Source organism: Oenanthe melanoleuca, chromosome 17 (assembly GCF_029582105.1).
Source record: "Oenanthe melanoleuca isolate GR-GAL-2019-014 chromosome 17, OMel1.0, whole genome shotgun sequence".
Lineage (NCBI taxonomy): Eukaryota > Metazoa > Chordata > Aves > Passeriformes > Muscicapidae > Oenanthe > Oenanthe melanoleuca.
The window spans coordinates 9826988-9850144 of record NC_079350.1 but is presented as its reverse complement, the minus strand read 5'-3'; the positions used below and the strand labels follow the sequence as shown (position 1 = coordinate 9850144).

The following is a 23157-nucleotide window of genomic DNA, read 5'->3' as shown; positions in this document are numbered from 1 at the left end:
TCCTTTCTCCCTTCCATTTTGAGGGATTCCACTTGGAACAGGCTGGCTGGGGAACAGCAAAGGCTGATGTCACATCCTCTTCAGCCCTGGCAAATGCACAAGGCCATCAATAGCAAAAGAAATTTTTGTTTTCCTTGATGAAAACTTCTTTTTTTTTTTTTCTTTTTTTTTTTTTTTTTTTTTTTTTTAAGTTTTTTGGGGTTTTTTTTTTGTTTGGTTTTGGTTTTTTGGTAGGGTTTTTTTTTGTTTGGTTTTTTTGTTGTTGTTTTTTGTTAGTTTTTTTTTTTTGGCAAGTATCATTAAATTAAAGCCACTGAGAGAGAGAGAAAGATAAAAGTGATCCTTGTCACCACCACCAGAATGCCTGGATGGCAGTGAGTGTGAGAGCAGAGTCCAGTGGAGGTGACAGGAGGGATTTTTGGGGGGAGAGTCAGCAGTGGTGGAGGGTGGGGAAGGGTCCCTGATAAAGTTCCAGCCAAGTCTGGGACTCCTGTGTGAATCTGGGTCTAATGCAGTTGGATCTCTCCCCTCTAGGAAGGATCTGAGCAGCTCATCATGGGTTGTTCTCTCTTTTTCTGTTCTGGAAGTTCAGGTATAGTTCACCCAAAGAGGAGCAGCCTGCCCAGGGCACTGCACTTCCAACAGCCTGGAGAAATGTGATGGTTTTGGTGGGTGTTTGGTGTGGGTGTCTCAGATGACTTCTGACATAGTTTTTGACTGTAATGTTGGATTTAGGGCAGCAAAACATGCATGAAACTTCAAATCTCTTCTATAGCCACACATAGACAAGGAGTAAAACTGAAATACAGGAGGCTGGGCTTCTGCCAATTCCCTTCCTAGCTTTAATCTTCTTCTTTTTTGTCCCTTAATGGCATTCACTGCTGCAACAGGATTGTCATTGCACTGCTACAAAGTGCAGGCTCAGTCCTTTGGGGAGGATCTGTGGCTCAGCCTTATTTCCTTTTTACCTGTATTTTACACCTACTCTTGCATAGAGCCATGTACAGATACACAAGATTTCCATGCATGGCTGTGTGTAAGCCTTCCATGGTTTTTTAATATGTTTATCTGTTTAAAAATGAGTAGAGGGAGGTTTGGCTTCTTCTTTGCACACAGCAGAAGGGCTGGGTGTCCTCAGTCACAGGGTTAACTTGGCACCCAGGAGATTGCAGAAGGTGGTTGTTAGAACAGCTCTGAAGAGTACATGATGTTCTGAGTTCATCCACTGGCACTGCTCCCACAAATAGCATCGATTTGCAGTTTGTCTGGTTGCTCTTCCCACTCATTCACTGCTTCCAGCAGTGTCTCCTCCTTTGTCCTTTTCTGATACAAACAAGTTGATATTTCAGGTCCTTTTGAGCTGGGGCTGGAGCAAACACTGTTGGGATGAGCATCCTCTGCTGCTCCAGGTGCAGATGAGCTGGAGAAGGGTCTGAGGGTGTCATGTTTGAGCCAGAACAAATCAATATTCCATGTAGTGTTTGGTTTTCCTTTGTGTAACATTGGTGATGTTGCCTCACTGGCTTCAGCAGCAGCAGCAGGTCCTGCCCTGGTGTGGACAGAGACACTGCTGTGACAGCCCACAGGTGCCTTTTGTGCTTTTCCAGTGCTGGTGTTTGCCTTGAGATCCAGGTGTGCTGTAGCTGTATGTATGTATGATATCTGTCAGCTCCCTCACTGCCTGGCCCTTGTCCAGAGCCTCCTGAGCCAGCAGCACATGTCACTGTTGAAATCCTTATCCCTCCTCAGGTCTGTGTCCTTTCCCCCCTGTCCCCTGTGTCCTTTCCCCTGTCCCCGTGTCCCCCTCTGTGCTGATCCTTTCCCAGCTCCCTGGGGTGAGCCCCTGGCTTTGTGCAGAGCCTGGCCTGCCTTGGGGTGGGTGTTTCAGGATGGAGTGAGGAGTTTTGGCAGATGCTCTCTCCAGAGGGGGGTATCTGTGCACCCCCAGTGTCACCCAGTTGTTCCTGATGCTCCTGGTGGGAGCCCCTGGGCTGAAGAAGAGACCATACAGTATCAGGCTAATTAGCAGGCAGTGATTGTGGCTGTCTTGGAGGAGAATTTGGAAAGTGAAGAGTTTAAGCTGTATAATTTAATAATCCTTGAGGTCCTGGCCTGCTTCCCAGGTCTCCTTGTAAGTGGTGCTTTCACTTGTGTGCTCTTACACAAGGGCCAGAGGGAGGGTTCCCAAAGGATTGCTGCTTTTTGTGAGCTGGCAGCAAGGAGAAATCAATGGGAGAGGAAGAAACATGATGTGTGAGAGGGTGACAGGTTCTTGGTTGGGACAGTGGCCATAGCGAAGAGGAGCTGGGGATGGGATGGGATGGGATGGGATGGGATGGGATGGGATGGGATGGGATGGGATGGGATGGGATGGGATGGGATGGGATGGGATGGGATGGGATGGGATGGGATGGGATGGGATGGGATGGGATGGGATGGGATGGCACAGCAAGAGCCACTGGTGTGAATGTGCTCCTGGCTGGAGGCTGGGCAGAGCCCACCTGTGGCTCTGAACATTTGCACTGGACATGTCTCCTCATGCACTAGATCTGCTTGAAATCTCACTTGGAAAGAAATAATCTCCACAAGAAACTACTTGGAAATAATTTGCATTTTTAGTGGCTGCTGACTGTGAGGAAGAGTCACCCAACAGTTTGTCAAACTGAGGGTTTGTCTGGAGAAGGAGCATTTTTCAACTGCCCTACACCAGCCCCTCTTTGCTCCAGGAAGTCTCAGAGATGCTGAAGCCTGAGCAGGAAAATGTCTGTGCTCATCTCACTGGGGCTGTGCACACACCAAAAGTTAAACAAGTGATTTCTTGAGTGCAGCTCAGGAGGAATTTGTACTTGGAACAACTCAAAGAATTTCTCACTTGCTGGTTTTCATTTCCCAGCTGTGTAATTTGGAAATCTGTAAAGAACTGTCAGGAATGACTGTTGGAAATGAAGTCAGAAGAGGTTGTGATAGTATAAATTGCTTTTCCCCTCCCTGTAAAAGATGTACAGCAACACTTTCTCTTCAGAAAGAACTTGTAAGGCAGGGTTGTGAATCATGTGCATGGGATGGGATGGAGACAGCAAAACCTGCTTTTGTCACTGTTCAGTACTGAACTAAGAGAAGGTGTGGGAATCATGGAATTCCAGACTGGTTTGGGTTTGAAAGGACTTTAAAGCTCATCCAGTTCCATCCCTCTGCCCCTTCCATTGACTGCTCACAACCCTTCCCTGTCAGAATTCACTGGAACAGTACAAAGAGCACAGGTCTGTTTTTAGGATTTTCTGGGGAGGATGTCAGGGTGTTTTTATTTGTTTTGTTTATTTAGTGTTAGGAACGACACAACCACAGCAATGCAGGGGTGCCCTCAGCCAGGGCCATATCATGATTAGTTACCAGAACCACAGAGTTTGTAACACTGGAAATGGTTCTGTGCTCTCTGACCCAAATTATTCCAGTGTTTGAGACACTGTTCTGTGCAATTCCCCCAAATTAGAGGGAGTGGAAGTAAAGGCAGTGATGGATGACAGATTTCTGAGGGTGGGCTGGAGATAGAAAGGGATTTTGAGGAGCCAAGGGATGAACCTTGGAGACAGGAGAGTGGTGAAGGGAACATCCAGCATTTCTGTAGGGCTGCTAGAATGAGGCACAGCAGGATTTCAGGGAGATGGAGTTCCAGGTGAAATGAGCTCTGCAGGGCTTGCTGAGTTTATTGTATGAGAGAAAACAATCAACACCAGGTGATGGGGTGGCAGAGAGAGGAGCAGCCAGTCCAGGCAGGGCAGGGGATGGGGTGGGCTCAGCATCAGGGAACTGCAGCAAAACCAGAGATTCCTGGGGGGAGGGAGGAACAACAACCTTGGCAAATGCAGGAAAACTGAGAGAGGAGCCCAGAAATGGGCAGTGAGGTGGAACTTACTTAGAGGCTTGTTAGGGAGGAGGAGGAGGAATGGGTGTGACATGGGAAGAGCAGGGATGTGCAATTGCCTCGAGCAGGAACGGGGCTGTGTTGGCTGGGGCTGCAGGAGTGGGAAAGGTTCCACTGGTTCTTTTCTGTGGCTGTGTTCCTGCTGGTGTGCATGAGTGATGCTAATGGCAGTCTGGGAAGGAGCTCAAGAGAGAGCCTTGGGTGATTATGAAACCAAATACATAAATAAACACTCTCCCCAGTCAGGTTCAATAAGATCTGAAAGATAATAATGCTATTTCTTGAAACATTTGGTTATTAATGTTCTTGTGGAGGTGGTTTTGTGTTGTTTGCTGCAGCTGTGATGGGTGATCAGAATGTTAAATTTCCCTTTTTGTGACCTAGGAAAAAATGCTACAGTCTTCTGATCACAAGTGGATTTTGTTAATTTTAAAGTTAAAGCTAGATCTCTGAGTCTTGTATTTTTACAAACCTGGAAAAAGAAGAAACCCTGTTCAAAAGGTTCACTGGGCAGAGCAGTCCAAGGGTTTGAATGTGGTTTAAGATAGAAATTATTTTAAATTCTCATGTGGCTTGAGACTTCTGTTTTTTCCTAAGCAAGAGGAAAAATATCTGAATCTCTGAACAGTTGATACCTCAAATGGTTTATTAAAAAAAATACAAAGTAAGAAAGTGTTATTTTCAGGGGAATACTGAAACTTGATGTTAGAATATTTTGATCCCCAAATGAGATGGAAATACCCAAAACCAAATGGATTTGGCAGGAAATGTAGAACCAGTGCAGAAAAGGCTCTAAAACCACGGGGTGGGAAGAGGGGAGAATGTGGTGAAAGTTGGGAATCATCCTCCAGTTTATCCAAATGGGAGCCCTCACACTCCAGTGAAGAGGAATTATTTCATTAATTATTGAATCCCAGAATTATTTGGGAGGGAAGGGACCTTAAAGCTCATCCCATCCCTGCCATGGCAGTGTCACCTCCCACTGTCCCCAATGTCCAGCCTGGCCTTGGGATCCAGGGGCAGCCACAGCTGCTCTGGGATAATTAATAAGTGAATAATGGGGATTATTACTAAATGTAGAGATTGGGAACTCAGTGATTATACCCAAGGGGAAAGCACAGTTTGAATTTCCTTGTGCACAATGTCTGGGACCCTGATATTTTCCATGCTAGAGTACTGGGGTGTATTTAAATGAAAATATCAAAGGCTTCCATAGTCCCTGTGTGTAAGAACAGTCCAAGATCCAAGTTCTGCAATCACTTGGGAATTGCAGTCAGCACCTGCAGGGGTGTCTGGGACTGCTGGTGTTGCAAATCTGGATATTTGAATGGCTCTTTGGGAAGGGGGTTTGGAAAAGGTGTCCCTGTGCCCTCTGCTCTGTCAAAAAGACAAAGTCACACTTGGGAGCTAAAAAACCCTCCCTGAGGCTGTGTTCAAAGTTAAAATTTAATTGCCTTTTCTGCAAATTTACAAATTTCATCTTTTCTGAAAGGCTCAGGAGCCCCTTGGAGCTCAGTTGATTTTATGCACTCATATATCACAGAAACTGTGGCAAAGGATCTCAGACAGTTCCAGTTTTTCTTCTTGATACAAATTAAACTCAGCCAGGAGGTGCCTGGCTGAGAGGAAAGGTTTTATTTTAACAGCTGAAATTCTTAACCTGCTTTCAGGAGGAGGAAGGTAAATTACAGAGCCAAGAACCTGTGACAGAAAGCTGGTAATAGGGGAGGGAGATAAAAGAGAACATCTTCTACAGCCCTTTGGGGAGCCTTAAGGGGGTTTGTTTCTCCATAAATGTATGTACAAAGATGATTTTTTTTTTGTTGCCCTTCTATGTAATTAGTTTAAAATGTGATGACAGAACAAAACATCTCTGGTACCTGAGCAAAAAAAAAAGGCTGGGGCTTGCAAAGTGAAGGTGTTTTAAATTTCCCTGTGCAGTTTTCCATGCAGAGCAGTTGGTGCTGGTGAAATTCAAATTAATGTTGGCAAGTTCATCTCAGTTTTCTGGACTAATGGCAAGTTTTTGAGCTCAAGATGTTCTGGTTGGCTGCATTAACTATTTTGTGAACATGGAGCCTTCCAGGGAGGGATCTTGGTGGAAGTGGAATAACTGAGCTGAGTGTTCTGCACAAGGCATTATATTATTATTGTTGTTATTATTATATATCAGGTGCTCATTTTGTGTGTGACCCCATAGTATGGTGAGGAATTAATTGCTTCTGTTGGATTTTGCTGCCAACATAAGCTTTGAAAAAAGTCCTGAAAGGAAGCCCTAAAAATCAATCAAACAAATAAAACCATCAACCCCCCAAGCTGATATATTATTTATTTCTTTTTATAGTGGAAAATTAAAAATGCAAAGTCATATTCACTTGAATTCAAAATGTGAGTAAATTGCAGTTAGGGAGGGATTTTTCTGTTTGTGTTTTACTCTCAGTAATTACAGCTGCTGCTTTTGGAAATCCATGGATTTCAAGCCCAATAAGCTTTGCCTGCTGCTGGGACTCCCAAAATGGGGCAGCACAATTACAGGTTGTAGCTCCAGGGACAGTGCCTGTCCTGGCAGGATAACTCACTGGCCATGGGCAGAGACTTCACCAGGGAATTGGATTTCTGCATTTCCACACAACCCCAGAGGCAGGGGCAGGTTTGGGGCAGCAGCTGAATTTTGCATTTCTTACCCCAGGTTGTTTTATATGGTGGCAGATTCTCTTTATAAAGGAGAAAATCTCTGTATTCACTCTCTTTGTGTCAGCATCTTTTTTATACTTCTCCTGTCAGTAAAATAGATGTTTCTGGGTGAAATAATTGGGCACTGGTCAGGGAGGTGTGTTCTGGTGTAGATTTTCCTTGTCTGACCTGTGTGGACATGACCTTGAGTGAAGCTCCAGTGCTGCCTTCAGCCTGAACCATCCAGGCATTCCTGTGTGCACAGCACAGGCAAAATGTGTGTGTAAAAAAAAAATAAAATAATGAAAAAGCAGTGCTTGTTTTTACCCCAAATGTGCTAATTTGCCTCTAGAATCCCAGGCTGTTTGGGTTGGAAGGGACCTGCAAGCTCATCTGTTATGGGCACCACCCCAGGCTGCCCTCACTCCTTTTTTTAATTTTTAGGAAGTCTCAATTACTTCAAAATCATTAGCATTCATCTTCCAGAGGTGCCATGGGAGTGTTTCAGGGTGGTGTTGGGGAAGGAGGGAGCAGTAGAGAAATGGGGTTTTCTGGCTCTTAGGTGGTTTCATCCCCTCAGCACTGAGGGGTGCAAAGCTCTGGGGGTTCTTGGGGTGCTGAGTTCACTCTGCTGCTTGTTCTGGCAGCTCCTTCAAAGCAGCTCATACAAAACTTTCCCTCTGGGGCTGTGGGTTCTGTGTCTGTGAGGAGCTGCAGAGGGATGTGTGTGCCTGTGCCTGAGGGATTTGGGGTGCAGAGATGGTTGTGGTGCCCTGGGTGAGACCCCTGGGGCAGGCAGGGCTCTGTGTTGGGTAGTTCTTGGTGTGAAAAACAAGGTTCACTTGCCTGGTAGATTTTAAAAGGTTTATTAAGAGACAAACAATAAACAAATAAAACAATAAACAATAAAGCAAAAGGTTATAACAGCTGGGTGCTTGACATTCAGCCAAGATCACACCTTAACTTAGAAAACACTTCTTTAAATGCATCAACCTGTTGCAGGTTCATAGACCTTCATGTATTATTCAAAATCACCCCCCCCAACCTATAAATCAATTTTTGTTTTTTTTTCCTTGTGGCTCCTTCTCCTTGGTGCACTCCCTGATATCAGAGATCAGTAAATTCCTTCCTGGAGTTCTGGTGTTCATCACCCTGTTTTCATGCAGATAGGATAGTCCTAGAATGTGAAGAATTTCCTGATTATCTTTTTACCATTCTCTGAGATAGCTACATGAACAAAAGCTTTTTACATCACCATGTTATAGTCCAAAAATATATATTTACCACACTACTATTTATAAGTTTTATTAATAGCAGAACTAAAAGAAGCCATATACATACAGCAAAGTTTTCCAACATTATACATCATTGATTTTAATATTTATGAAAAGCCAATAATATAATATGTACTTATAACATGGGGGAGCTCCTGATGCTGAGTTTGCTGCTGGGTTGTGCATGGTCCCTGCATGTTGGGGAGGAAATAGAAAAATCTTATGAGTGCCTAGCAAGTAGTTCTGAAACAGCAGATAAAATAGAGATGTTGGCATAATTTGACATAGAGGCTGAAAACAGCCATGTGAAGGTTTAGGGCCTCTTCCTTTGTTTAGATGATACCAAATGCCACAAAGAACCAACAGACATCCTGTCCCAAGGATGGCAGGAAAGGTCTGAAGATAAGGGTTACAGATAAGAAAGCCATAAAACATGGTCATTTAGTAGTTCCTATAGGTTGCATGCAAATATTAGGAAATTGGTCTATTGTATTAGATTGGTGAATGGAAATTAGAATATTCATCATAGAAGAATAGTTATTGTATTGTAAATGGGAAATCTCTCTCTTACCCCCTTGCTCTTATCTCTCACTCTCTTACTCTCCCTTACACCCATGCCCTTATAACAAACTACAAACCTGAAGAACAGAAAATAGATCTCCTGAGTCTGCCCAGGGACCATCCAGCCATCCCTGGCCCAGGCTGATGCTGTCCCTGTGCTGTGTTGCAGGTGGAAGCCCTGACCCACCAGCCCAGAGCCACCACGGTGCACGCCGTGCGCGACTCGGAGCTCGCCAAGCTGCCCGAGGGGGCCCTCATCTCCATCAAACGCAAATTCCCCCAGGTAAGGCACTAAAGCATCCTCCTTCTGGGAGCCCAGGTCTCAAAAACCCCTGGGGAGGGTCTCAAAGACCCCTGAGTGAGACCCTGGTGTCTCACTTAAACCCCTGGGAGAAATGACCAACACGGAGGGAGGGGAAGTGTTGGGAAAGATGAAACAGGAAAACTTTACAAATCTGAATGCTCAGATTCTGAAACCATGAACAAAATTGAAATGAAAGCCACGTTTGAGATGCCAAGCCTTAGTTACTGAATTCCCATGAAACAATGGGATGGCCCCTGGAGGTAATCCCCTCTTGATAGAACAATGCCCTCTGCCAGAGAGCAACTCCAAAGGTCCAAAGAGCAGTTTCTAGAGTTTAAAGTGTAACACACTATGCTAATATAAGGATTCCTATAGGCTGTATGTAAATGCTATAGAATTTGTATCTTGTGTTACATTGGTTAGTGGAAATTAGAATATTCATCATGGAAGAAGATTTATTGTATTGTAAACGGGAAATCGCTCTCTTGCTTTTACTCTTACCTTTCATACCTCTTCTTCTCTCTCTTACTCTCCCTCCTGCTCTTCCTCTCTCCCTCTTCTATTACCCCACCACCCTTTTATCCCATTGCTCTTTCTCTTCCCCTTTTATCTCTTTGTCCTACTCTGGGCTGCACTGGCAGCTCTTAGCAGGGCTCTTTACAATAAACTGTAACTTTTAGCTTATACAGAGTGTTTGAGTTTTGTCCCTTACAACTGTCAATCCCAACACAGGGACTCCTGCAGGAAAGCAAGCCACCAAGATTAGTAAAGTGTAAATTAGACTGTTAGAACGTAGATAAATAGACTTTTGGGGATGTTTGTGATAAGGGACACGTGGCCAAGATGGAGAATTTGGGGTGTGGATACCTCTTCCTCCTTCTTCTCCCTGTCATCCATGCTGGGTGACATGCTGGCACTTTCAGATTGGATGGGGTCAGAGCTGGACAGTTTAACAAAGTTGTTATAAATATCTAGTACATAATTTAGAGTATAAAAGATGAGCCCTGCCTTCACCAGGCAGATTCCATCCTGGATGCCTGGTTGAGCAGACTGCTGTTAGCTGGGCAAAGAATTCCTGAGATAAGAAATAATAAACAATCCTTGGAGCCTCTGAAAAACCATCTCCTGCAGTCTCTCATCCAGGATTTAAGCCACCTGCATGTCCTCCTGAGGTGATCTCAGGTCTAAGGAGACACCTTCTGTCTCTGCAGCCTGGCTGAGAGGCCCAGGCTCCCCTGCAGCCTCTGGCTTTTCTGTGGGATTGATGCATTCTGAGAAAGCATCAGTGCTCCTGCTTGGGCTCATCCAGCCCAGCCTCCAGCAGCTTTCCCTGCCCTGCCCTCCAGTCAGTGGCAGCAGGTTTTTATTGCAGGAGTGCTTTGTGTGTCTGGGAGCAGTCCTGCTCAAATGCAGGATGTTAGCAAAGTGGAAATCACTTAGTGCTACTGATGGGAAATGGAAGTTTGGCTTCTAAAATCCCTTTTAAAATGTTATTCATTCCTTCTCCTCCTGGGGCTCAGAGTCCACCCTGGGTTCTCTGTGCTTTTATTTCCACAGCTTTGATATTTGGGGGTTGGTTTCCCTCTTCCTGCCATTTTAGGTTGTCAATCTTCATTCTGCAATTGCCAGATCTGTCTGTGTCCTGAAGACTCTGATTGCTCCCTTTGAATCCATCAGCTCATCCATCTTCTTTAATTCACTTGACATTATATCTCTCTCCTGCAAATTTGGAGGCTGACGGACTTGAAATTTAATTCTTTTGTCCCTAAGTGCATCAGGGACATTATACTAAGCACTAAATCATTGCATTGGCCTTACAGGCAATTCTTTAATGCTGTTACTTCAAATTATTTCTGATTTTTCATTTTGCTGTCTTGAAGACCTAGGTTTTTTTTTTAACCAGATTTCTTTAAAAATCCTGAAAAATTATAAACCTAATTTAAATACTGGTATTCTCTTGCTTTCCTAACACCTATAATAACTTTTTTTTTAACTATACAGTATAAAGCCTCCATTTTCATAGTACCAAAACTGTGGAGTTTTGTCTGTGTTATTGCCAGGAGAATTTAATCATGGCAATAAGTGTTCAGAATTTATGTCAGTGAAAAATAATCTTCCTGGTTTCCCTGTAAGGATTATTTTTGGTCAAGAGTTTCTGAGCTTCTCATGGGGATTATTAAGGTGCTTCTGGTCCCTGGAGCTCACTTGAACAGACCTGTGGGTTTATTCCTCTCCCTTTAATGTGATTATTCCCTGTTCATGGACTGGGAGCTCAGTGCAGAGCTCCCCATGATCTGGGGACATCCCAAACGTGTGACATCCACTCTGGGGCTGCTGTCCCATCCCTGTGCTTGTGACTGATCCAGGAGGGAGGGAATGACCCAGGCAGGATTCAAACCCACCTTTCTGCTTTAAATGTAACTGCTAAACATACAGACTTAAAATTTCCAGTGTCACAGACTGGTTTGGGTTGGAAGGGACCTTAAAATTTATCCTATTGCACCCTCTCCATGGGCAGGGAACCTTCCCCTAGACCTGGCTGCTCCAAGCCCATCCTAAACCCTGAGCAATGCCTTGAGCACTGCCCTGCACTAAGGCTGGGTTCTAATTCTGCCTCTTTATCTGGGGCAGAAATTTATTTCAGTGTCTCTCTCCTCTCTGTTCCCTTTCTGCCAGCTGGCAGAGCTGTTTTCCCCTGAATAGTGATCTCTGTGGAGCTGTGAATCTCTTTGCTTTGCAGTTAAAATTGAGCTTGAGTGTTACATTTATAGCACGATTCTAAACATTTATTTGTAATAGAATTTAAATGTCTTCTCGTGTCTAAAGGGTACAGCCCATCAGCCACAAATTCCTGACCTTTTTCAGTGTGGAATCACTTTTTTTTCCTAGACTTGCCTGTAGTCTGGCTAATTAGTTGCAATGAAACAAAATTCTAAAATAGATATTTTAAGGAAATGTGTTGCAACACAGGTTGTTAGAAAGACACATTTGTGCTGCTGTTTGAGGTCTCCAAAATCTAAGTAGATGTTAAACTGTTATAAAAAAGTGAGAACTTGCATTTTTTTCTATGGGATTGTTTTAGAACCCCGCTAGAAATAGAAAGGAACATAAGATAGACTTTATGTAGGCGAATTATGCAGTTAATGCTTTCAGACTGTCTTAAAAACTTAAGGTAAAATATTTTAATATGATTTCAGAGTCCTTGTGTGTTCTCTTTTTTGTCTGTTAGGTCCATTGTGGAATGGTTTGGGTTGGAAGGAACCTTAAATCCCACCCAGTGCCACCCCTGCCATGGCAGTGTCACCTCCCACTGTCCCCAGTGTCCAGCCTGGCCTTGGGCACTGCCAGGGATCCAGGGGCAGCCACAGCTGCTCTGGGCACCCTGTGCCAGCCCTGCCCACCCTGCCAGGGAACAATTCCTGCCCAATATCCCATCTAACCCTGGAAAAGCCATTCCCTGTGTCCTGTCCCTCCATCCCTTGTCCCCAGTCCCTCTCCAGCTCTCCTGGAGTCTCTTTAGGCACTGGAAGGTCACAGTGAGGTCACCCCAAAATTCTTCCAGGTGAACAATCCCAGCTGTCCCAGCCTTTCCTCCAGCAGAGCTGCTCCATCCTCTGGTCCCCTGGTGCCCCCTCTGGGCTCTGCAGCAGCTCCAGCTCCTCCCTGGGCTGGTTCCAGCTCTGCAGGTGGGGTCTCACCTGAGCCCAGGGCACAGGGGCAGAATCCCCCTGCCCTGCTGCCCACACTGCTTTGGATGCAGGTAAGAGAGGAAGGACAGGAGAGAGAGAGAATTGAACTGATGGAGCAAAACTATAGGGTAGGAATTTAGGAGACAACTAGAACAGCCTAAGAAAGCTTTAGAGGATTTTACTGGAGAGAAGTGCTTGAGCTAGAAAGCTGATAAATGTTGTGCAGAGGACAGGGACTGGTTCACTTTGTTAGAAAAAAATCCAGGCATTAGAGGATCAAAAGCTGCCCATGCCTGGACAGTGTTGCAAAAAAAGTAAACTGTGCTAACAGAATGGCTTTTGGAGTGAAGAAATCCTGACATTCTGCTTGATGCTGGAAGAGCTTCAGCAGCAGCCTGTGGCAGCACATCTGAAGGCACAGGCAGACCAAAGGAGGAGAGTCTGGAGGACAAGGAGGCAGCTGAGTGCTGGCTAGAAATACTGACCTATAAAGACAAAAAGCCTGGAGAAGGTTAAGGGAAGACATGGTAGCTATTTTCAGATCTATGAAGTTGTCTTGTGCTAGGAAGGGCAGATGCTGCTCACCATACTGGAACTGGGACTGAACTGAAATGGCAGCAGCTGCAGTGAGAAAAAGCTCATTCTACTCTCCAGAAAGACTAAAAGATTGTTACTTGTTTTTATAACCTCTTCTAAAATGATCAGTGGAATAATGCTTAGTGCTGAGCAGAGGGATGGACCAAATGAATTCTCTCTGTCCTATTTTCTTGGCTGTTACTCTAGGAGAGTGATTTATACACAGGTTTATGATGTTGTTTTCCCCATTCAAGCAGAAGTAATAAAGTAATGAAGGGATAGCAGGTCCAATGGTTCTGCAATAATTGACTGGGTAGCAAGAGCTGCTGGTGATTCAGCAGAGTGGTGGAGGATTTCCCTCTGCAAAGCAGAAAAACAGGACAGAAAGCAGCTCTGCCTCTGTCAGCTCCATGCCTTCACTGCCTGGTGAGGGCAATGACATGAGTCTCACTTGGTGAAAAATGGTCAAATTAGGGTGCTGGTCCCCTGAGTCAGATGAAATCCTCTCTTAGTTCAAGGGAGAACTGGATTTTTTTGGTGTTCCTCCCAGCAACTTCTGCAGAGCCTGAATAGTGTGTGTGTGTTAACAGCTAAAACCTGGACAGCTCCTGAGCTGGAGTTTCCCTCAGTTTGTTACCCTTGAGCTTTACAGAACTGAGGAACCAGAGAATATCCTGAGCTGGAGGGACCCCCAGGATGACCCAGTGCAGCCCCTGTCCCTGCCCAGACCCCCCAACAATCCCCCCTGTCCATCCCTGGGGAGCCTGGGCAGTGCCAGCACCTCTGGGGGAAGAGCCTTGCCCTGAGCTCCAGCCTGAGCTGCCCTGCCCAGCCCCAGCTGTTCCCTGGTCCTGTCCCTGTCACAGGGAACAGAGGTCAGAGCTGCCCCCTCATTAGGAGGCTCCAGACAGTTCCTATGAAGGGTGAAAACCCCTTTATTTTAGGAGTTAGTGGGAGGACTCCATCCTGCAGACTCTTCCCCAGCCATGCTGTGTTTGTAGGTGATCCAGGAAGAGTTCCAACTCTGGAATGCATTGTAAGAAAACATTACCTGCTGTGAAAGGCAATTGTAGGACGTGGGTGGTGCTTGCCAGTGAGAACTGTGTGAAATGAGGGAAATCGTGCTCTGTTAGTCCAGGCAGTAATTCCAGGTCCTTGAGCTGCCATGTACAATCTGGAGAAGTGGAGTGGCTGATCCTTGGGAGAGATCCATCTGACTGCCTTGTGCTTTGTCTCCTGGACAGCTGCTTTGGTCCTGGGAGAGACAGGAGCTGATCTGCTGGGCTATTCCAGGTGACCCACCATAGCTCAGGTTATTCTGAGGGCTGAAACAGATGGGTGAGTGTGGGGAGCCTGACCTCAGCTATAAATAACAGCCAAAACTTCAGATTTTGTGCCCAGAAACAGCAAATGTTGGTTTCTACATTCTGCTCGGTCTGCAGAAGTCAAGCTTATGTTGTGTGGCTTCTCAGGAAAGCATCTCAACCTTGATTCACTCTGGAAATGGCATCCTAGACATTCCCAATGGAAAGTGGTCAATGGTGCCAGACTTGGTGGCTCTGCCCACCCTGGTGCCCCCAGCTCTCCAGCACAGCCCTCAGGGCTCTCTGCCAGCCAGAGCATTTGCTCCCTGACAGCCTCTGTGCTCATTTCTGGTGCTGTTTGAAGCTCTCCAGCCTTGCAGGGAGTGGAGAGGAATTGATTCTTTCTATTTTCATCCCTGCCTTCAGTTCTGGAAAGTAGGACAGGGAAGCAGCTCACGATTCCTGGCACTGGGAAGCAGCGTCGAGGCAGCAGCGAGAGCACAGAAATCTGTGAGCAGCTCACAGAGATGTTCCAGCATCACTGCAGAGCTGGGATCACATTTCCTAGATTAGCTTTGCCTCTCCTGAGCTGAGGTAGTTTTTAGAATTCGAACTTGAAATTTAGACCTGCTGGTTGCTGATGGAAATGGTGCTGAGAATGTGCTTGGGAGCTGTGGGGGCTGAACTGTGAGACAACCTTTGGCGTGCTGGAAACGCGTGCTGAGAAATAGAAAGAGTTTTTCTGCATTTCTTTTAATTCTCTGAGTCTGGCCTTGGGGTTTAAATATATTCAGAACCTGTCATCCATCTCCAAGTGGAGTTCTGCTATCTCTGTATGGGTGTTTGAACCAGAGCCTCTCTGAAGTGGCTGGAGCCTTCCCCAGGGGGATGTGCCTTACAAAGTGACTCTGTGACGTGCCCTCTTTTCCAAATGTTCTCAGGAACTGGGCAGGTTGTGCATCCTGGCTCCAGCCTGATGTGGCACTGGGGAGTGGATCAGGAGAGGCTGTGCTGCTGGATTCTTCTGTATTTGTTCTCCTGGTCCATTTCAGTAAGTGTTCCTTGACTGTAAGAGGAGGGGATGAAAAGGAGAGAAGGAATTCAGTGGGAACAGCATGGTCACTGAGCGAGGCTGGCAGGAGGGGGAATTAATCAGCACCGGTTCCTGAATGACATTTTCCTTCAAGATGTGATTGATCCCAAGCATTAGAAGCTCAAACAGCCCCAGGATAAAGCTTCAGCTCCTCTGTGGGCTTCAGCAGCATTTGAAAAGGTGCCAGGAATTGTTGTGAGGATTTGCTTTGTCACTGCTCTGATCAAACGTCAGAAGCTTCAATCAGAGACCCCTTGCTGAGCTCCTGATTCCTGGACAAGCCAGTGTTCATCTGATCTGGGGCCACATGAAGCTTCAGTAACACCCTGGTTTTATTCAAGCTGAGGATCTAATTTAGCTCTCCTCCTCCCTTGTCCCTTAGAATAAGCCCTTAAGAAAGCTGGTCAGGAATAATCTCAGCTCCTGGAAAGAGCTCCCCAGAAGCTGTTCTGTGGATTTGTGTGGGTAAAATGGCTGTTTGCACTATTTTACTCCAATTGTTCTTATTTTGTAGAACAGAAAACCCTTGGCAGGCCTGTTTTTCATGGCAGCTCATCCACAGGGTCTCTGTGTGGCACAAAACCCTTTAACAGTCCTTTAACTAAATCACATCTGGATGTGAAGCTGTGCAGTACCCTGCTGTGGAGGCACCAGTAGATTGTTATTTAACGTATTTCTCTCTAGTGACCAATGACCTGTGTCAGGGGAGGTTTAGATTAAAATGAGGGAAAGGTTCTGTCCTGGTTTGGAGGACAGGTGCCTGCCAATAAAGGCAGAAGGTTCTCTTTGAAATGGAGAATGCAAACCCCCTCCCTCCAAATTATTATTATAATTTTGAAATTAAGGGGCTCTCAGGCAAGGATATGGGAATTAGGAATAACAGTTCTTTACTAGGAAAATTAAAATAGAAATGCAGTATTACACAGAACAATCCCAAACCCTGCCAGAGTCAGAATCCAAGCTGACACCCGTCAGTCAGTCAGGGTGTTGGCACAGTCCCATTCAATGGGGGCTGCATCCTCCTGCAGGGGCAGATGTGGTTCAGCTGATTTACCCCTGATTTAGAGTCCCAGAATGGTTTGGGTTGGAGGGGACCTCAAAGCCCATCCAGTGCCACCCCTGCCATGGCAGGGACCCTCCCCCTGTCCCCAGTGTCCAGCCTGGCCTTGGGCACTGCCAGGGATCCAGGGGCAGCCACAGCTGCTCTGGGCACCCTGTGCCAGGAACAATTCCTGCCCAACATCCCACCCAGCCCTGCCCCTGGCAGTGGGAGCCATTCCCTGTGTCCTGTCCCTCCAGGCCCCACTTATAAGTAATCTGTCCCCACGTTTCTTGTCATGTATAGTTTTCTCTAAATCAGAAGTTACCTGTGATGGAGCAAGGTTTGTTTGGATTAGTTGTTTTCTATTAGCAGGTAATTCAATTTGCAAGGCAATCCATAGGATTCACAGGTTGAAATAAATGTCCATAGGAAGATATTTTCCAACTGAATTCTCATGAAAATCGCTTTCAAAAGAGCTTTTTGTAAATAAACTCTTGAATTTCACAGTTGAATAATAACAAAAGCTTTAACTAGAACCCAGCCTTGGAAGATTAGCAGGGGTAGGTAATAGTTTGAAATATTTAAAGGGATTGTAGGAAATACAGCACTGCAGAGTGACTGTAACCTCTTGATATGGGAATTACAGTGGCTGTGGACAAGTGGTAACTCAGCCCCAGATGGATGGAGCACTCAGCTCTGTGCCTGGCCACATCCTGCTTTGGAAACAGGAATTCATCATCCCAAAGAAAGGAGATGCAGCCCCTTGGGATGTGGAGTTCAGGCCACAAATGCAGAGGCTGCAGGTCTGTGGAGTAATTGAACATTAATTGAGCACAGGGAAAATTAATGGTTTCCCAGAAGCTTCTCTGTGGCAGGTGGAGGAACAGACTGTCAGACAGGAGAGATGTGGGATTTTGGGGTGCTGAGAGCCTGGGTGGGGCTCCCTGGGATGGAGCTGATGCAGGAGCAGCCTGGGGGATGTTTGTAGGTCCAGGAGGTGGTGAGAGGTGAATTGTGCTGAGAGAAATGCTCTCCATTGGAAAAACAGAATCTCTTTGTCCTGCTCTGCCTTGCACAAAAATGTCCTGGGGTGTTTATCTGAACAGGGGTGGCAGGAGGAGAAGTGGTCATTTCCCTTGTCAGATCTGAGCTGAGCATCCTCTGGGCCAGGTTATGACATCCTCAGTGCTGTCTGTGGCAGCTGGGGGAGTCTGGGGCTTTTGGAGAACAGCACTGATGCACCTGAGCCACAAGCAGCTTTTGAAATGGAGATTTACTCAGTTTTTTAGACCTGTAAGGTCAGATTTTAACCCTCTGGCCTGAAAACTCTGGCATGAGCTCAGGAGAGTGGGGTTTGGTGCTTTGGGGATATTTTTGATGGTGAACTCAGTCACCTCCCTGGCCTGGGAGGCTCCAGACCTGTTCCATGAGCCCTGCAGTGCCTCTTCAGGTGTTCTGTGACCTTCCTGGGTCACCTCCCAGCCTGGCCAGGGGCAGGGGTGGGAAGCTGTGTTCCCTGGCAGTTTGGGGAGCTCTGAGCAGACCTGTCCTGGCAGCCAAGTGTCCAATCCACAGCTCTGCTGCTCCTTACTGTGATTAACTGTGATTAACTGAGCTGCCTGCCCTTGCTGCTACTGCTGTTCCTAATCACGGGCAAGGATTAATTCAGCTTCCTCACCAACTAAACCCAGCTCAGCTCCATCCCCAGCACAGGGGTCCAGAGGCTGTGTTTGCTTTACTACAGACAATTAACAGTCCTCACCTAATTTAGGAACCTCCTGCTGGTGTTTCATCCATCTGGGATCCGACTCACTGCCTTCCTGCAGATTTTTCTTCAAGCATTAAATGGAAACTGCCTGATGCTGTGCCAGCAGCAGGGGTGTCTGCAGGGCTGGGTGCTAGAGGAGGCTGTAAAATGCAGGATGTGCACGGGGTGAGCACAGCAGACACTTGTGACTGGCAGGGCTGTCTAGCCCTGGGTGATGGTGACACCCTGAGCCTGAGAGAATTGTGCTTGTGCAGGTGTCTGGGAAGTGTTCTGGGCTGTTCTGGCACTGTGATTGGGATAGACTGGTGTTCCCATGGGGAGGGGGCAGGCTCTGGGAAGAGCAGTGCCTGGCTCAGGTGCAGGGCAGTTCTGGGGGGAGCTCACTGTTCTCCAGGTCAGTCCAGAGCCCTGCCCCTCTGCCCAAACCCTCACTGCCAATTCCCAGAGCTTTCCTTGGGTTGTTGAGGTTGGAAAAGTCCCCCAAGATCAAGTCCAGCCATTCCCCCAGTACCACCATGATCACCATAACCCATGTCCCCAAGTGCCACATCCACACGTTTTTGGAACATTTCCAGGGATAATGACTCCACCACTGCCCTGGGCAGCCTGTGCTGGTGCTTGACCTCCCTTACAGTGAAGGTTTTTCTAATATCCAGCTAAACTTCCCCTGGCACAGCTTGAGGCTGCTCCCTCCTGTCACTTCTCACCTGGGAGAAGAGACTGAGCCCCACCTTGAATTTCCTACATCAGGAGGGATAAGGAGCTGCTGAGTCACAGCCCAGATTCTGCATGGAGGTCCCACCTTGTACCTGCCCTTCTTCCATCCCTCCAGAGACACTTGGAATAACTGTTCCCTTCAATCCCTGGCATTTTGCTCCTAGCCCAAGGGCTAATTTCTGTTTGTTCCTCTTCCTCCCTGCCCAAGCATCCCTGTCCTCTCCCACATCCCTTGGCTTCCTTGTTGTCTCCTGAGTGTTGAGCTGTGCTGCTCCTTCCCATGCCCTGTTGCTGTGTGGGAGTGAGAATAAAGGGAAAAACCTTGGAAACCTGAAGGATGAATTTTTCCAGTTGGTTTTCATTTCTCCCTCAGAATCTGGGGAGAGCTGCTGCTCTGCCCTGCACACTGAGGGCTGAGGGTTGGTCAGGTCAGGTCTGCTGTCGATGGGGGGATGTGATTTGTATTGACTTCTCCCTCAGGAGGATGGACAGTTCCCTTTCAGAGGAAAACATTGCCTTTTTGTGAAAGGATATCTGGTGTATGTAATATAAAACTGTGGAAATTTCAGTTGTGAGCTCGGATCCCAAATTGATGTTCCTTGGACGTTGCCATGACTGCGACAGAGTGACTCATCCTGTTCTGGGGAGCAGCTTTGCTTGTTGTACAAAGTCACCAGGGAAATAATTTTCCCTATCTATACATACCAAGGCTGTAAGGTTTGCTCCAGCAAACAAGACAAATAATATTTCCCAGTAATAGGAGCAGCCAACTGGAAAATGAGACCAATAGGTTCTATTCTTAGTTCCATCATTAACCTTGGACATATTTTGTAACTTAGCTGGAGCTCTCCTGAGCTGCCTGTAAAGCAGAAAAAGTTATAAATACAGGAGATGGTTTTAGTAAGTAATTAAAATTCTGATGCTTAAGTGCTTCAGAAGTGTAAAATGTTCACTGCACCTCCCAGAACTGCTGAAGGAAAGTCCTGCTGTGCTGCTGCAGGTTAGGTGAAGCCTGTGAGCTGGGCAGAGCAAATGTGCTCTGGGCAGATTATCTCCTTTAGCAAGGGCCATTGGTCTCTAGTTTTGTGAAGAATTCCCAGTTTCCCTGAGTTCTCCCCATGGTTGGGGTAGTTTCTGTAGCCACATGGGGAATCCCAGAGCCTCAGAGGCTGGTGGTGGTGAAGTGGCAGAGTTGTGTGGTTGGCTGATGATCACATTCTGTATTTTGGACAGTGGGAGGCATTTTAGGTGCTGTCTGAGGTTCCAGGGTGAGGCAGGAGGCTGGGAGCTTCCCTGCTGCCCTCCCCATTGCAGTGGGAGGGACACTGTGCCTGCTCCTGGGGCCAGCAGGGTTTGTCCTGTCCCTGGGGGGATGCAGATGTGGCACCTGCCATGGCTGTGGGGCAGGACTGGCACCTGGGGCTGCTCTGGATCCCTGGCAGTGTCCAGGCCAGGCTGGGTGGGCTCTGAGCAGCCTGGGGCACTGGGAGGTGTCCCTGCTCTCTGCAGTCCAAAGAGGACTTACAATTTATCAGTGCTTCATACCCACATTTCACAGTGCAGGGAATCTGCTGCATGAGATTTCATTTTTAAGGCAGGATGTACAGATTAATCAGGTGTGCATCCTGACCTGTCTTCATGCCTGCATGCCCTTGGTTTGGGAGATGCATCCTGAAGAGTGTTCTCTTTCTGTGTTCTGTGTTTATCCTGGATCCCAGCTAACCTGGCTGCTGCTTGCTTTGCTTGTTAACCTTAGAGAGCTCTTGTGGCACTTCTGGGGGTTTTTTATGTCCTCCTGAGCTATTTCGACCTTGAATTATTTGTCTGGGGGAGAATATTTAATGATTGCTCTATTAATCCTTAATGTATTTAAATAACTCTCTTCCTTATTTGGTAAAACAGCTGTGTAGAGCTTTCAGAATAAATGCTGCATTTGCCATGTCTGTCACTTCTTGATAGTGCAAGGATTACTCTTCTGCTACCCCACTTGTCTGGAATTATTGATTGGTCATGTTGGAGAGAGGCTTGTCAGTTTGGAGAGACATTTGGCTATTGGATATTAGTTTATATTGATGTGAGTCCTGCTGGAAAAACAGCTGGGAGCACATCTGTGCCTTCAAACATGAATTACCAGGCAAACATGATTTGAGGGGGAATGCAATTTCTTAGGTAGTTGGTTTTGATTCTGCAGGTGTTTAGGGGGTGTACTTATCCCCCTCTTTTCCCACAAAATATTTGAAATTGGCTGCTGTAAACCATTCCCCAGGTTTGGGGAAGGGTCTGTTTGAGCACAGACTTGAACCTTTTGGAGCCTTTAGCACCTACAGAAGGTGCAGCAGTGAGAGTGTTTAGAGGGGCAGGTGCACTACAGAGAGAAATGAGGGGAGCTGAAAATGCAATTTGACATGTTTTCCCAAATAATCAGGTTTTTTTTTCTTTTTCTAAAACAAGTTAAATCCTGCCTGTTCTGAGGTTGTTTTGTTTGCTTGTTTTCTTTGCTTGTTTTTCCAAATTAAAGTAAAACAAGGTAGGAGAAACCAAGACAAATGATCAGTCACCACACATTACAGCCAGGAAAAAATCTGCAGCTGCAATCCCTTGACTGTGTGGCTCAAAGTGAAGAACATCTAGGAAAAAGTTTGGGAGTCTCCATGTGGATGCTCTACTTTCAGTACATTCTGCCTGAATGTTTCTTGTTTTTTTTTCCTTTCTCTCCCAGGTTGTGACCAGACTTATTCACTTGCTGGGTGAGAAGATTCTTGGCAGTCTGCAGCAGGGAGGTGAGACATTCCTGGGCTGTTCCCTTTGGGGCTGGGGCTCCTTGGAGCCAGGCTTGCATCCTTAAATTTGGAAAAAGGCAGTGATGCTTGGAAAGGAAATTCATGCTAAATTTTGGCCTGGAGAGGAGAAGCTCCAGGCAGAGCTCAGAGCCCCTGGCAGGGCCTGAAGGGGCTCCAGGAGAGCTGGAGAGGGACTGGGGACAAGGGATGGAGGGACAGGACACAGGGAATGGCTTTTCCAGGGTTAGATGGGATTTGGGCAGGAATTGTTCCCTGGCAGGGTGGGCAGGGCTGGCACAGGTGCCCAGAGCAGCTGTGGCTGCCCCTGGATCCCTGGCAGTGCCCAAGGCCAGGCTGGACACTGGGGACAGGGGGAGGTGACACTGCCATGGCAGGGGTGGCACTGGGTGGGATTTAAGGTCCTTTCCCACCCAACCCAGTCTGGAATTCTGTGGTTTGTTACAGCTGTGGGATGGATTTTATTTTATCATATCTGTGTGCACATGTTGCTTTTGGCAGAGCCTGGCTACCTGGGTGTGGGAATGGAAGGATTTGCAGCTGAGATAAGAAGTGTTGCTGCCTGTGTGCAGTGAAAATTCCCTGGAATTTCTTGCAAGAGGAATGTAAAGGGAGAATTGGAAATAGCAGGGCTGGAGTCAGAGCACTGTGCTGAGCAGCAGCACAGACTGATTTCAAATGCCTGGATTTGCAGTATTTTAATGAATTGTCTGGGAGGAAGTGGCTGCCATGGGTTGGTTCTGTGCTTGTGGCAGAGCAGCACAAATCTCTTTGCTGACTGAAGGGAGTGGGAGGGAATTCTCCCATTTTCTTGAGCAGCATTTGAAAGCAAACAGATGCCTGTTAACTACTGAGGGTGTTGTGGGGCTCTTTGGTGCTGAGATTGTTTGGGTTTTGTTTGATTGGGGGGTTTTAATTATTTCAGTTTCTGGTTTTTGCAAAATTCCAAGGAGACTGAAAAGGAAGGTCACCCACTTTGTGTTCCAGAGCAGTCTGGGGAAGTGGAATAGTGGTGGTGTTTTGTACCACTTAATTATGGTTTGTTTGGAGTTTCTTTTGTTTTTATTTAGAGCCAGGATTAAAAAAAACATGAAGGAAACAGATTTTCTTATGTTTGGGCTTGGTTGTTTATTAAATTTTATCAAAAGTGCAGAAAGTTTAGCAACACTTATAGCCACCAGCTAGAATCAAGCAAAATTGAGCCAGATCCAGCTAGCTACAAGGTCTTCTAAAGCTAAACAGATCAATAAAGAAATAACACTTATATTATTGTCCTGGTTTGAAAGACAGGTGTCTGCTAAGAAAGGTATGACCCTCTCTTTGAAATGGAGAATGTAAACCCCCTCCCTCCAATTATTATAATTTTGAAATTAAGGGGCTCTCAGGCAAGGATATGGGAATTAGGAATAACAGTTCTTTACTAGGAAAATTAAAAT

At 46.4% G+C, this 23157-nt stretch overlaps 1 protein-coding gene across 3 annotated transcripts in view; it reads left to right on the top strand.

Annotated features, from left to right (window-relative positions):
* Positions 1–23157, top strand: part of PNPLA7 (patatin like phospholipase domain containing 7) — a 123437-nt gene that overhangs the window by 39665 nt on the left and 60615 nt on the right. For all 3 annotated transcript variants that reach the window (XM_056504961.1, XM_056504960.1, XM_056504962.1), the window contains exons 20-21: positions 8600–8713; positions 21643–21703. In XM_056504961.1, coding sequence (XP_056360936.1) covers positions 8600–8713; positions 21643–21703 — 175 coding nt within the window. The remainder of the gene's footprint in view (positions 1–8599; positions 8714–21642; positions 21704–23157) is intronic.